Source organism: Panthera onca, chromosome B2 (assembly GCF_046562875.1).
Source record: "Panthera onca isolate mPanOnc1 chromosome B2, mPanOnc1 haplotype 2, whole genome shotgun sequence".
Classification (NCBI taxonomy): domain Eukaryota; kingdom Metazoa; phylum Chordata; class Mammalia; order Carnivora; family Felidae; genus Panthera; species Panthera onca.
In genome coordinates, this window is record NC_138343.1 from 17,868,156 (window position 1) to 17,879,949 (window position 11,794).

Here is an 11,794-nt window from a genome sequence, read left to right on the forward strand (position 1 = left end):
AGCAAACACCCTTGGCCCACACAGCTGTCCTCAATCCTCTTATAATAGTCCTATTTACATCTTATTAGCCAGACTTTGGCCGCTCGGCCACATCTACCTGCACTTGGGGAACTAGGAAATGTCTTTTAGTGTGGCCTATCTCTGCCCCCAAATAAAATCAGGGTGCTGTTATTTCCCCCCTTAAATTTTTATTTAACGTTTATTCATTTTTGAGAGACAGGGAGACACAGAATCCGAAGCAGGCTCCAGGCTGTAAGCACTCAGCACAGAGTTTGATGCGGGGCTCGAACCCACAAACCATGAGACCATGACCTGAGCCGAAGTCGGACGCTTAACTGACTGAGCCCCCCAGGTGCCCCTGAGATTTGTTATTAAGGAAGAAAAGGAAACTGAATAGTGGCTGGCACCCAGCAAGGTGAGGCAGAGCTGCTAATCAGTAACCTCTCCCAGGAAGCATGGGGACATCTGGAGTGTAGGCCCCACTCTATCACCCTGCTTTGCACAAGTAGCTGTTCAATAAATAATGGGTGAATAACTGAATGATTTGAATTCATGATTATTATTCTTTACAACACCGGCAAATATAGACTACATCAAGCACTTATTAACAAGCTGCAGGGAAATGGCCAGACCCGAAGTGCCCCTATTTGGACTCAAAAGTTACCTTCTCACATTTGGACACTGTGTAGGCTGGCTACTTAGGCGGAATCTGAGTGAGGCTCTAATCCAAACCTATGGAATCAGAACCTACGTTTTAAACAACGTGCTGAGGTGATTCATATGCACGTTGAAATTTGGGAAGGCATGCTGTATTTGGTGTTTTTAAATAATTTTGAGCCACAGTATTATTTCTTTAAAATGTTTTCCTGTAAACCAAAGTATAGTAAAAAGAATGGTGATTTTTTTTAAATCCTCCATTTGAAGTAGTTTCATGCACATAAGAAATACATTTGACATTTATTTGGAAAGCTATAATTTACAGAATTCTTTAGAGCTTTACCATAATCCTTAAAGGCAGGCAGAGAAGATTCTATTATCCTCACCTTAAAAATCATGGAAGAACCACGACTCATTAGGGATATTTGTTTCTGCCATAATCACAGTTATGAAGAGGTAGAGTCAGGATTTGAACCTTGGTCTTCTGACTCCTGGATCCTATATACTTTCTACTCTATTTGATCCTTGTTTCTCATATAAAAGAAATGTTCAGTCAATGGCAAGTGAATGTATGCAATGTATGAATAAATCAGATCTCACCAAAAATAAAAAATAAAAAATAAATAAAATGTTTTCCTGTACCCACATTAAGAGGGTAGGTTAGTGTGTGTGTGTGTGTGTGTTCCTTCTAGGACTTCTTTCCACTGGTTGGTCGGGGTAATGATTTCAACCTGCAAGAGCTATTAAAAAAAAAAGTCCACTAATTGCTGCTTCCAATAGTTAGCAGATAAGTGAACTGAGGAGGGAAACATCAACAGTGCGGTACTTCTTTTACGGTTTTCGTTGTTACAAATGACTCAATAATTATAGAGGGTGGGATGGAGACTTCAGTGGGTTTCACAGTTGCTCAACACGCACTCCTCTGTGCCCCCGCTGGCTTTCGGCTGCCTTCCCCTGGGCCTGGAGCTGGGAGAGGCCGCTGGCAAGCTTAGAGCCAGCTGCTAGCGTGCAGAAGGTCCCCCCAGGTGACCCCTATAGACTCCTACCCCACCCATGCCTTAACCCCATTGTAACAAAAGTCAAGCAATTCATCACCCAGCAGGAACTGCTTCTATGTTAATTGCTCTCTCTGGCAGTCGGGAGAGAGATTTGCTGGGTGAGAGGCTTTAGCCCCCAGAGCTGGAGTTATTGCCTCCCGGAATAAAAACTGTGGATACCTGGTCTCTTTTTGCGAAGTTTCTGGATAAATGGCTGGGCAGGAGAGTTTTGCAGGCTGTGGCATAGCTCAACCAAGTACTTATTACTGGCACTGGCAAAGGTGAGCTGGTCTGTCCTACTCCCAGTGAAAATGAAGGGCGTCCATGCTCTGTTTCTTCCGTGCTTTTTGGCAATTTCCAAACCATCGCTTTGGAAATTGGTGTCCTTAAACAGTTAACACAGAAATCATCTTTACCACAGCCTCCTGGGAAAGAAGAAAGGGTTTTGAGTGATTCTACCTTGCTTGGTGATGTCATTCTTGTCTCCCCTCCACTCATTAGGGGGAAGCCCGTGTTCCAGCCCTGCCTGGGTTACCAATCGGGCAGCTGGTTTGAGCAGCAGCACAGCGGTTACTCCCTCTCTGGCTATGACTACGGCTGTGCAGCAGAGAGACATGGACACAACCTTTCTGCGCGTGAGACCTCCGGACGCCCAGCTGCAAGTCTGGTCACACCTAAGGTACCCCTCCCTGAAATGAATCCTGTGTCGTCCGTGAGCCCAGCATGGAGGTATCTTTTTCCTACCTTCACACCTCCAGATGCTCTCATTCAAATTCCCACAGCCATGGCTTTTGCTCCCCATTTCAATGCCAGAGAGGAAAAGCTGATGATTTGCCCACAATTTAAGTCATCACTGTCTTCCAAAAACAAAATTATAGGCTGATGAAGTCCGTGCTTAAATTCTTACTGCTAAATTTTAGATTACCACTCATTTGATTTTACTCTTTTTAGAAAAAAAAAATGTTTATTTTTGAGAGAGAGAGAAGAGAAACAGAGTGTGAGTTGGGGGAGGGGCAGAGAGAGAGGGAGACACAGAATCCGAAGCAGGCTCCAGGCTCTGTGGGCATATAGCCGGACGTGGGGCTCGAACTCATGAACTATGAGACCATGAGCTGAACCAAAGTCAGAGGCTTAACCCACCGAGCCACCCAGGTGCCCCTTGATTTTACTCTTAAACACTTGAAATAGGACTAGAGGTAGTTTTTTGTTTTGTAATAGCAGAAAACATGAACATACTTTTAAGAGCTGTTCCAGGGGCATCTGTGTGGCTCAGTCGGTTAAACGCCTGACTTCGGTTCAGGTCATGGTCTCACAGCTCATGAATTAGGGGCTCTGTGCTGACAGCCCCGTGCCTGGGGCCTGCTTCAGATTCTCTCTCTCTCTCTCTCTCTCTCTCTCTCTCTCTCTCCCTCCCTCCCTCCCTCCCTCCCTCTCTCTCTCTCTCTCTCTCTCTCTCCCTCCCTCTCTCTCTCTCTCCCTCCCTCTCTCTCTCTCTCTCCCTCCCTCCCTCCCTCTCTCCCTCCCTCCCTCTCTCTCTCTCTCTCTCCCTCCCTCTCTCTCTCTCTCTCCCTCCCTCTCTCTCTCTCTACCCTTTCCCCACTCATACTCTGCCTCTCTCTCTCAAGATTAAATAAGCATTTTTAAAAAATTAAAAAGAACTGTTCTAATGTTTTGGTTACTAATGCGAGCTATTTCTGAAATTGCACAGATTTCTGTGTTAGAATAAGAGAAAGCTTCCCCCGTCCTTGTCCCTTTCCTCTTCCCCATTTCCTCCCCAGTTAGAAGAAACCCCTGTTCAAGGACACCCATGTCCTCTAGATTTTTCCCTTCTACTCTTGCTAAATCAGGGTGATTGGGCTTTATTTCTATTTGCGGAGAATTGAACAAGAATGAACTTGTGTAGTACATACTGGTTTACTCCTTGCTTGCTTCTGCTGACAGGTGGCATTAGCAGATGTTCCCCTTTAACTTTTTTTTTTTTTTAATGTTTATTTTTGAGAGAGAGAGAGCGCGCACGCGCACAAGCGCACAAATGCGCGCAAGCAGGGGAGGAACAGAGAGAGAGGGACAGAGGCGCACTGATAGCACAGAGCCCGGTGGGGGTCTCGAACTCAAGAACCATGAGATTGTGATGTGAGTGGAAGTCAAGACTCAGACATTTAACCAACTGAGCCACCCCGCCTCCCCGAGACGTACCCCCTTTGAAAGAGCTTTCTTTAAAAGTTGCCCATTTGGACGAGCTGTGATATTAGCTCATCCCTTGGGGGCTAACATTTTAAATGTTCTTAGCACTTCAACAAACGTTTACTGATCTCCAAGCATTTGTCAGAGTGTTCTTTGCCTAAGAATAGATTGCCGGAAGTAGAAGGTCGGGATTAAAGGATGTAACGTTGAAAATTTCGGATCGCGAATTACTCACCAAAAAGCCTGTCTACGTTTACACTTCTCATTGCTGTTGTGAGTGTGCTTGCCTCTCCGTGTGCAATTTACCAACATGACAGGTGTGGAAGGCGTTTGCTTATCATTGAGGGCAAATACCTTTTAAGGCGTTGCCTGATGATACCTGCGTTCTGTGACCTCATCGATGTTCTTTGTCTACCTCTCTTTCTGTTAGTTATACCCCCTTTTATCTGACTGTGCAGATGCTTGCCTATTATGGAAATTAGCACTGAGCAAAGTGTTAGTGTTCTCTCCAGTTTGCTTCCTAGTGTTCCTCATGGGATGGCCTGTACCTTAAACCCAGAGTTGGATTTAATATTTCAACCCTCAGTTTTTAGAACTTACATTTGCTTGGTATCTTCTTTTTTTTTTTTTTTTTTGCCCAAACTTTCATTTTCAATTTTTCAAGTATGTTTTAGGCGTGCCTTCTTTTATATAAAATATCTTGTTATATTTCTTGTTTTTTTTTTTCTTTTTAAACCCAGATCGGGTTTTACCCTGTTAGCAGATGTTTGATGTTGCATCACTTAAAAAAGAAAATTTTGCTATATTACCTGAGGTTTTAGCACATTTTTTTCTTCTACCCCTTCTCTTTTTCACTAGTTTGGGAGATAGTCTATGTGTCTTCCTGTGGTTACCCTTATCTTTAAATAGAGAAGTATAGGTTTGACTGCATTATCAACTTCAAAAATGAAAGTATTTCTTGATTTCTGCCCACTCACGAGAAAACAAAATTAACACCAAAGAAAGAAAAGACAGTAAGAAACAACACCACCAAAGGAACAAAGAAACATAAATAAATAAAAACGTTTTTAATGTTTATTTATTTATTTTGAGAGACAGAAATCAGGTGAGCAGAAGAGAAGAAGAGCTATTTATTTATTTTGAGAGCAGAAATCAGGTGTCCCTCAGAGAGAGAGGGACAGAGAGAATTCCAGGTAGGTGCTGTGCTGTTAGCACAGAGCTCGACCCGGGGCTCAAATCCCCGAACCCTGAGATCATGACCCAAGCTGAAATCAAGAGTCAGATGCTTAACCCACTGAGCCACCCAGGTGCCCCATAAATAAATAAAATTTTTAAAAGAAATTAACCATTTTTTGTCTCCTTGTCCCCTGCCTCTTTCTTCTCGTTTTTGTTGATACCTGCTGGGATTTTCATCCCACTCTCCTGTCAAATTATTACCGTAACATGCAGTTTCTTTCTTTCTTTCCTTCTTCTTTCCTTCTTTCCTTCTTCTTTCCTTCTTTCTTCCTTTCCTTCTTTCTTTCTTCTTTCTTTCCTTTCTTTCTTTTCTTCTTTCCTTTCTTTCTTTCCTTTTCTTTCCTTCTTTCTTTCTTCTTTCTTTCCTTTTCTTCTTTCTTTCCTTCTTTCTTTTTTCTTTCTTTCTATCCTTTTATTTCCTTCTTTTTTTTCTTTCTTTCTTTTCTTTCCTTCTTTCTTTCTTTCCTTTCCTTCTTTCTTTCTTTCTTTCTTTTCTTTCTTTCTTTCCTTTTCGTCCTTTCTTTCTTCCTTTTCTTTCTTCTTTCCTTCTTTCTTTATATCCTTTTCTTTCCTTCCTTCTTTCTTTCTCTTTCTTTCTTTCTTTCTTCCCTCCTTCCTTTTTTTTTATTTTTATTTTTTTTAATTTTTTTTTTCAATGTTTTTTATTTATTTTTGGGACAGAGAGAGACAGAGCATGAAAGGGGGAGGGGCAGAGAGAGAGGGAGACACAGAATCGGAAACAGGCTCCAGGCTCTGAGCCATCAGCCCAGAGCCCGACGCGGGGCTCGAACTCACCGACCGCGAGATCGTGACCTGGCTGAAGTCGGAGGCTTAACCGACTGCGCCACCCAGGCGCCCCTCCTTCCTTCCTTTCTTAACACACGGTGTCAAGAATTAGAAATCTATCCACTTTCGTGGCTGTGGTTAGCACACTTGTGCCACCTGCCTGCTTTCCTGGCGGGAGTCCCCAGTTATGAAGCTGTTCAGCAGTATTCACAACGGTGAGGCTTTGCCGTGGGCCTCTTTTACTCCCGAGTGCCCTCGCTTTATTCTTGCCTAAGAAAGGATGACCTCTGCCAGATGTCCCAGCTCTATTGTCCATTTCCCCCTCTGGGGCACGCTGGTGTTCTTAACGCTTGTGTCTCCAGGATAAGAGGTTAGCCTCCCAAGAGCCCTGTGCGTTTTGACATTGTATCTTTAGATCAGAGGGAGTGGATGTGTTCAAAATGATTCTCAGGTCTTTGGGCTCCTTCAGCACAATGGTCCCACACTCTCACCAGCAGAGTTAGCACTCTGCTAGCAGAACATTAGCAAAACCACTAGCGAAATTTAGTAGATGTGCCCTTCTTCAAGAACAGCAGGTACTGCCCAGGTGACCCTCACACCAGAGAGAATGCTCTGTCTCCATAGAGCACCTGCTCCCTGCATCCTGGTCAGGTGAGATCCACAGTTACCTGAGCACACATTGCAAAGGAGGAAATGTGAGGTTACTCGGGCATTGTGTTATGAGAAAGGCCTCCTTTAAGCCCAGATTCTGGCTGTCTTAGCTGTTTCTAAACAGGAAAAAATACACCAATGGTGAGATTAAACTTATGGTAACTACATAATTTATTTTCCAAACCAGGACCTATTTCAGAGTGAAAGGGAGGGATGCTTTCTGACAGATTGAAAAGAAGAGACAGTGGCTCTTTGGTTTTCAGTATAAACTTGTTCTTCTTAGCAAGGGAGGCTTCATGAAGTTCATTGGGTCCCAAGAGCTACCTGGGCTATTCCTGGATGGCTTGGTTCCTCGGAACAGCTGTACATGTTTAACAGAAACACTTCCCAGCAGGTGCCTATGGAGAGGAGTCATAGAAACTTAGCCTGTCCCAGGAGAGCCAATAGGGTCTGGGTTAACCAAACAAGATTTATTTGGGGAGTGCTTCTCGAATTCACTTCTCTCATTGACTGGTTAGCTCTTCTATAGTCTCTGTTATCTGCTTAAGCACCTATTGTCCTGGTCCTTAGCTGAGCTGTGGGGTCCGGATGTGATTAGAAGGCTCTAGGGAGAATGTGCTCGTGAAGATTTTACAAGTCGTCATCTGGAAATAGGGGCAGAGGTCCAGACAGAGAGTTGGGCATTTAGTGCAGGGACCGTGGAGTCTGGATGCCAGGGTCCCTGGTGTCTAGTTCCTAGCCCAGGCCCTAGGATGCCAGTTAGTTCCAGAAGCTTCAGGGAGGCCAGAGGCCTTGGTTAGGCATGCTCCTCCTTTGTGACTTTTCATCTGTTGACCCAGATTACCTATTTCATAACTGTGGTCATTATTACTTAAAGATTCTTCAAATCAAAATTCAAAACAAATTTGATCTAAAGGGAGTTCAGTGTCTTAGATATTATTTTTGACAGAGAGTGTTTTCTTTAAAAGCATGTGTTGATAGTAAATCTTTATTTTTTTTCCTAACATACTGATTTCCTTGTAGGAAAGCACGGCTCTGGCAGAAAAGCAAGATGAAAACCCACTGGAAGGTAACGTAAACCCTGTGTTGCCATGGTTGAAAACAAAACTAATTCATTCCCAAGGTTACTCATTACTCAACTGGCTCGAAACTGAGAGATTCTACTGGAAAATTCCTACGTAGGTTGCGTAAGCCATTTTCTTCAGCAGTTCATCTGGTTTTTGGAAATTGTTTTTGTGGGAAGCTTGAGCTAAGCCACCTGTTTGGGTCTTTCTGAAGGACTAGGAAATAGGGACATTTCCAAACAATAAAAAGACAATAAATTGTTTTTAAGATCAGTTTCCTCCATAAATTTAAACTTTGGGATTAGTAATGCTTTAATTTTGATTTTTAAGGGGAGAAGTAGGAGGTGATCACTGTGACTTTGGCTTCCTAACTTCCCTCAGGGTTATTGTTTCCTGGGGGACCTCACAGGCCCAGTCTGTAGGGTTAGGCAGTGCTGCTTGTAGTTCCTGATCTATTTTGAAAGAAAGAAAGTGCATGGGCACGAAATGCCCAGAGCAGGACCCTATTATTAATCGAGGAAGGGGAGAAAATGTGTGGCTTGTTTTACTTAAGTTACAGGCAAGAAAAATAGAAGAGACTCTCAGAGAGAACACCTTTGCCAGTTTCTTACCACCTGCCTGTGTTATCACATGGCCATCTGGTGGTTTCCTCCACCCCCAGGGGACCCCCAGCAGACCAACCCCCCCCCCCCCCCACTGCCTCGTGACTGCATCAAAGGTGAGAACAGCTGTCTTTGTAGTCCCAGTGACTAATACAAAGTCAGCAAGTCAACAGGTGCTCAGTGTTCAAATGAAATGAAACTGATGTTTAAAAGAAATCTTTAAATGCTATGGGGGAGTTCTAGTTTTATCCAAATACATTTGATTGAAATGTGAAGAAAAGGTACGCATTCCATCTCTCAGGGGAATTTCATTCTGGTTAAAGCCTGAGTCCATTCTCCCTGCCTTCTCCAGTCCTGCGGACGGTATAAAAATTACAGAGAAAGACCCACAATAAGTGTGCTTTCTGGATGCAGACCGCCTGGGTTCAAATCACCCTGACAAGCTCTGTGATTCCAGGCAAATTCCCCTCTAGGACATCAGTGCCCCATCTGTGGAATGGGATGTGAAAACGAACCTCCTACAAAGTGTGACAATAGCTCTAAACTGTTTTTAAGTGTCTTAACTTCATCTGGCAGGTAATAGCAATTTTGGTGGTTAGTATAAGCTCTTCATAGAGCGGGGGGAGTTCTGTCCAGGGCAAATGTGATTTAAACACAAATCCAACCACATAGAGAGTTTTAAATTTTCTAGTAGCCAAATTAAAAAAAAAAAAAAAACTAAAAACTAAAAAGGAACAGATGAAATTAATTTCAATGCTTGAAATATTTCTGTCGGCACAGAGCCTGATGCAGGGCTCGAGCTCACGGACTGTGAGATTATGACCTGAGCCAAAGTCGGATGCTCAACCGACTGAGCCACCCAGGCGCCCCAGGAATTTAAAAAGCTTAATACCAAGTTTTTTCAATGCAGTGTATATTTACATCACCTCTCTGATAAGGACTAACCTCATTTCCAGTGCTCAATAACCACATGTGGATAGGGGCTGCTGGATTAGCTTGGTCTAGAGGTCCACCAGGCTTAGGGAAGATGTATTCGTTTGTCTTTTATGGGCTTCTTCTACCACTAGGGTCAATGTCACTGGAAGGGCCTAAATCGTTAATCTGGGGTTCATAGCTGACCACACTGTGTCTGTTTCTAGGCCACAGGTTAGAGGACAGGCAGTACTTATATGGATGTGGTCCTGACACCTTTCCTGTGACCAGGAACCTAAGTCAGGAGCCTTTTCACAAATACCTGCCCATAACGGTGAAGGAAAGAACCCTGGGGCATGACCTTAAGAAAGAGAATTTCAGAAAGCTCAGAAAAAAAAAAAAATCTAATTTTATGACCAGATGCTCTCAAAGGAAAGATAAAAAGGGAGGGGAAGCTCTAAACAATAAAAATCAGACAACACAGTCACGAATGACTCCAGGGAAGAAAAGTGGGAAGTAGCTCATGAAACTTATATGATGCTTTAGGCCTATGATGACGGTTGATAATCTTGGTTCTAAAATAAGCACAGAAGGATGTTAGTCAGCTCAGGCTGCTGTAACAAAATACCACAGACAGGGTGGCTTGAATAACAAATTTATTTTTCATAGTTCTGGACACTGAGAAGTCCAATATCAAGGCACTGGCTGCTTCAGTGCCTGGTGAGGGCTCTCTTCCTGGCTTGCAGACGGCCACCTTCCTTCTCATTATGTCCTCATATGGTGGGGGAAACACAGAACACCATCACTGGTGTCCTTTCTTATAAGGGCACTAATCCCATCAGACTAGGGCCCAACCCTTATGACCTCATCCAACCCTGATTGTCTCCCAAAGGCCTCGTCTCCAAAATGCCATTGCATTGGAAGTAAGTGTCTCAATGAATTTTAGGGGGCACAAATATTTAGTCCAGGACAGGCATACAAATACAAATGAATAGTGTGGTCCCTTATGAGTATTAGGAAGTAAAAATTATGGTCCTGAGTGAGCTAAGGCTTGCAAACATTACAGAGGAACACAGCAAGGGCTGCTTCAATTACATTCAGTACAAGGAGAGGAAAAAACGGATGGCATTCAGCACCTTGGAAACCTGACAAGTTGGAATGAATATCTAGGTCTGATGCTTTCATGGTAACTTAACACCACCTCACCATAGGGTTCCAGGTTTCAGAGAAGGAAGCCTGTGCCCCCCTCTGTTTCTGAATGGGCTGCTATAAACAATTTATTCACTTACGTCAATCTGTTAATTAAGCAAATAAAGCAACATGTTTATTGTTTCAAAGCCCCATTCTGCGGATTTAGTCCTGGCTCGCTGGTGTCCTGTCCACCCAGGGCTCGTGCTGGAAACTTAGGGCTCATCCTTGACCCTCCCTTTCTCTTTTGCCCCAAATTGAACCCATTTCCAAATACTGTCCATCCATCTCCAAAACATCTCTTTATCCGTCCATTTTCTCCATCTCTTCCACCACAGGAACGCTGGTTGAGCCTGGTCATGCTACTTTCCCAGCTCCCATTTGTATTTTCAAATCTTCTTGAAAGGAAACACGCAGTTTAAAAACTCTAATGTGAAACGTCTGCAATATTTTCCTGCTGATGTTTTTATGAAACTCTCGTTTCAAGCCATTTCTAATATGTGTCCTGTAACACTTTTTTTTTTTTCCATATGCGTTATTGGCTTCTGCAGATCCAGATCTTCATTTGAATATTGAAGAACTGAACAAGGAGTTTATGGTGAAAAGTGAGGAACTCTATGACTCTCTCATGAGTTGCCACTGGCAGCCTTTGGATACGGTTCATTCTAAAATCCCAGATGAGACCCCCAAAGAAGCATGATGCTCACTAAGCTACCCAACTGTCAGATCAATTGCATCTTGTTTTGTTGGGGTTTTTTGTTTGTTTCTTTGCTTTTGTTTTTGTTTTGCTAAGACAAAAAGAATTCTGCCAGGAATGTACTCTATGCTATATGTAAATACAAATCTCCAGGACTTAAATGTGACTGACATGATAGAATGTAATGTAAATAAACTTTACCAGCATATCCATTTCTGGAAGTGTGTTATATTAAATAAATGCCAGAAGAGGTCACATAACTATCATGGTAGAGTAAGCTGCACTGTAAGACATTTGAAAATAGGTTTGGAGCCCCTGGGTGGCTCAGTTAAGAAACTGACTCTTGAATTCAGCTCAGGTCACAGTCTCACAGTTCATAAGTTCGAGTCCCACATTGGGCTCTGCACTGACAGCGTGGAGCCTACTTAGGATTCTCTCTTCCCTCTCTCTCGCTCTCTCTCCCAAAACAAATAAACTTTTTTTTTTTAAATGACATTTGAAAATAGGTTTAATAAGAAGTGAGCCTGACCTGAACTGGTTGGGGCATTGGTGGATAGATGTGTAAATGGGTAAAGAGTGTGGAATCACATAATCTGGCTTGATGGCAATTGATGGCCAGAAGTTAGCAGGAGAATGATTATGCTTGAAAATTTGGGGGTCGCTCTGTAATTGAAGCTCAGTTTGGTGGGGCAATATATATTATGACATGCAGAAGTTGGTGACATTTGATTCAGAAGATCTAGATTTAGAAGAAGATAAGTGAGTGAAAGATAAAGCGAA

General features: G+C 43.1%; 1 protein-coding gene across 1 annotated transcript; it reads left to right on the plus strand.

The window, feature by feature from the left end:
* Positions 1 to 1,893: 1,893 nt before the first annotated feature.
* CB2H6orf52 (chromosome B2 C6orf52 homolog) lies at positions 1,894 to 11,205 on the plus strand. Its single transcript, XM_078446655.1, has 4 exons — positions 1,894 to 1,975; positions 2,196 to 2,373; positions 7,575 to 7,620; positions 10,869 to 11,205. Exons 1-4 carry the CDS (start codon positions 1,905 to 1,907, stop codon positions 11,015 to 11,017), a joined length of 444 nt encoding a protein of 147 aa, XP_078302781.1. The 5' UTR covers positions 1,894 to 1,904; the 3' UTR covers positions 11,018 to 11,205.
* Positions 11,206 to 11,794: the final 589 nt, after the last annotated feature.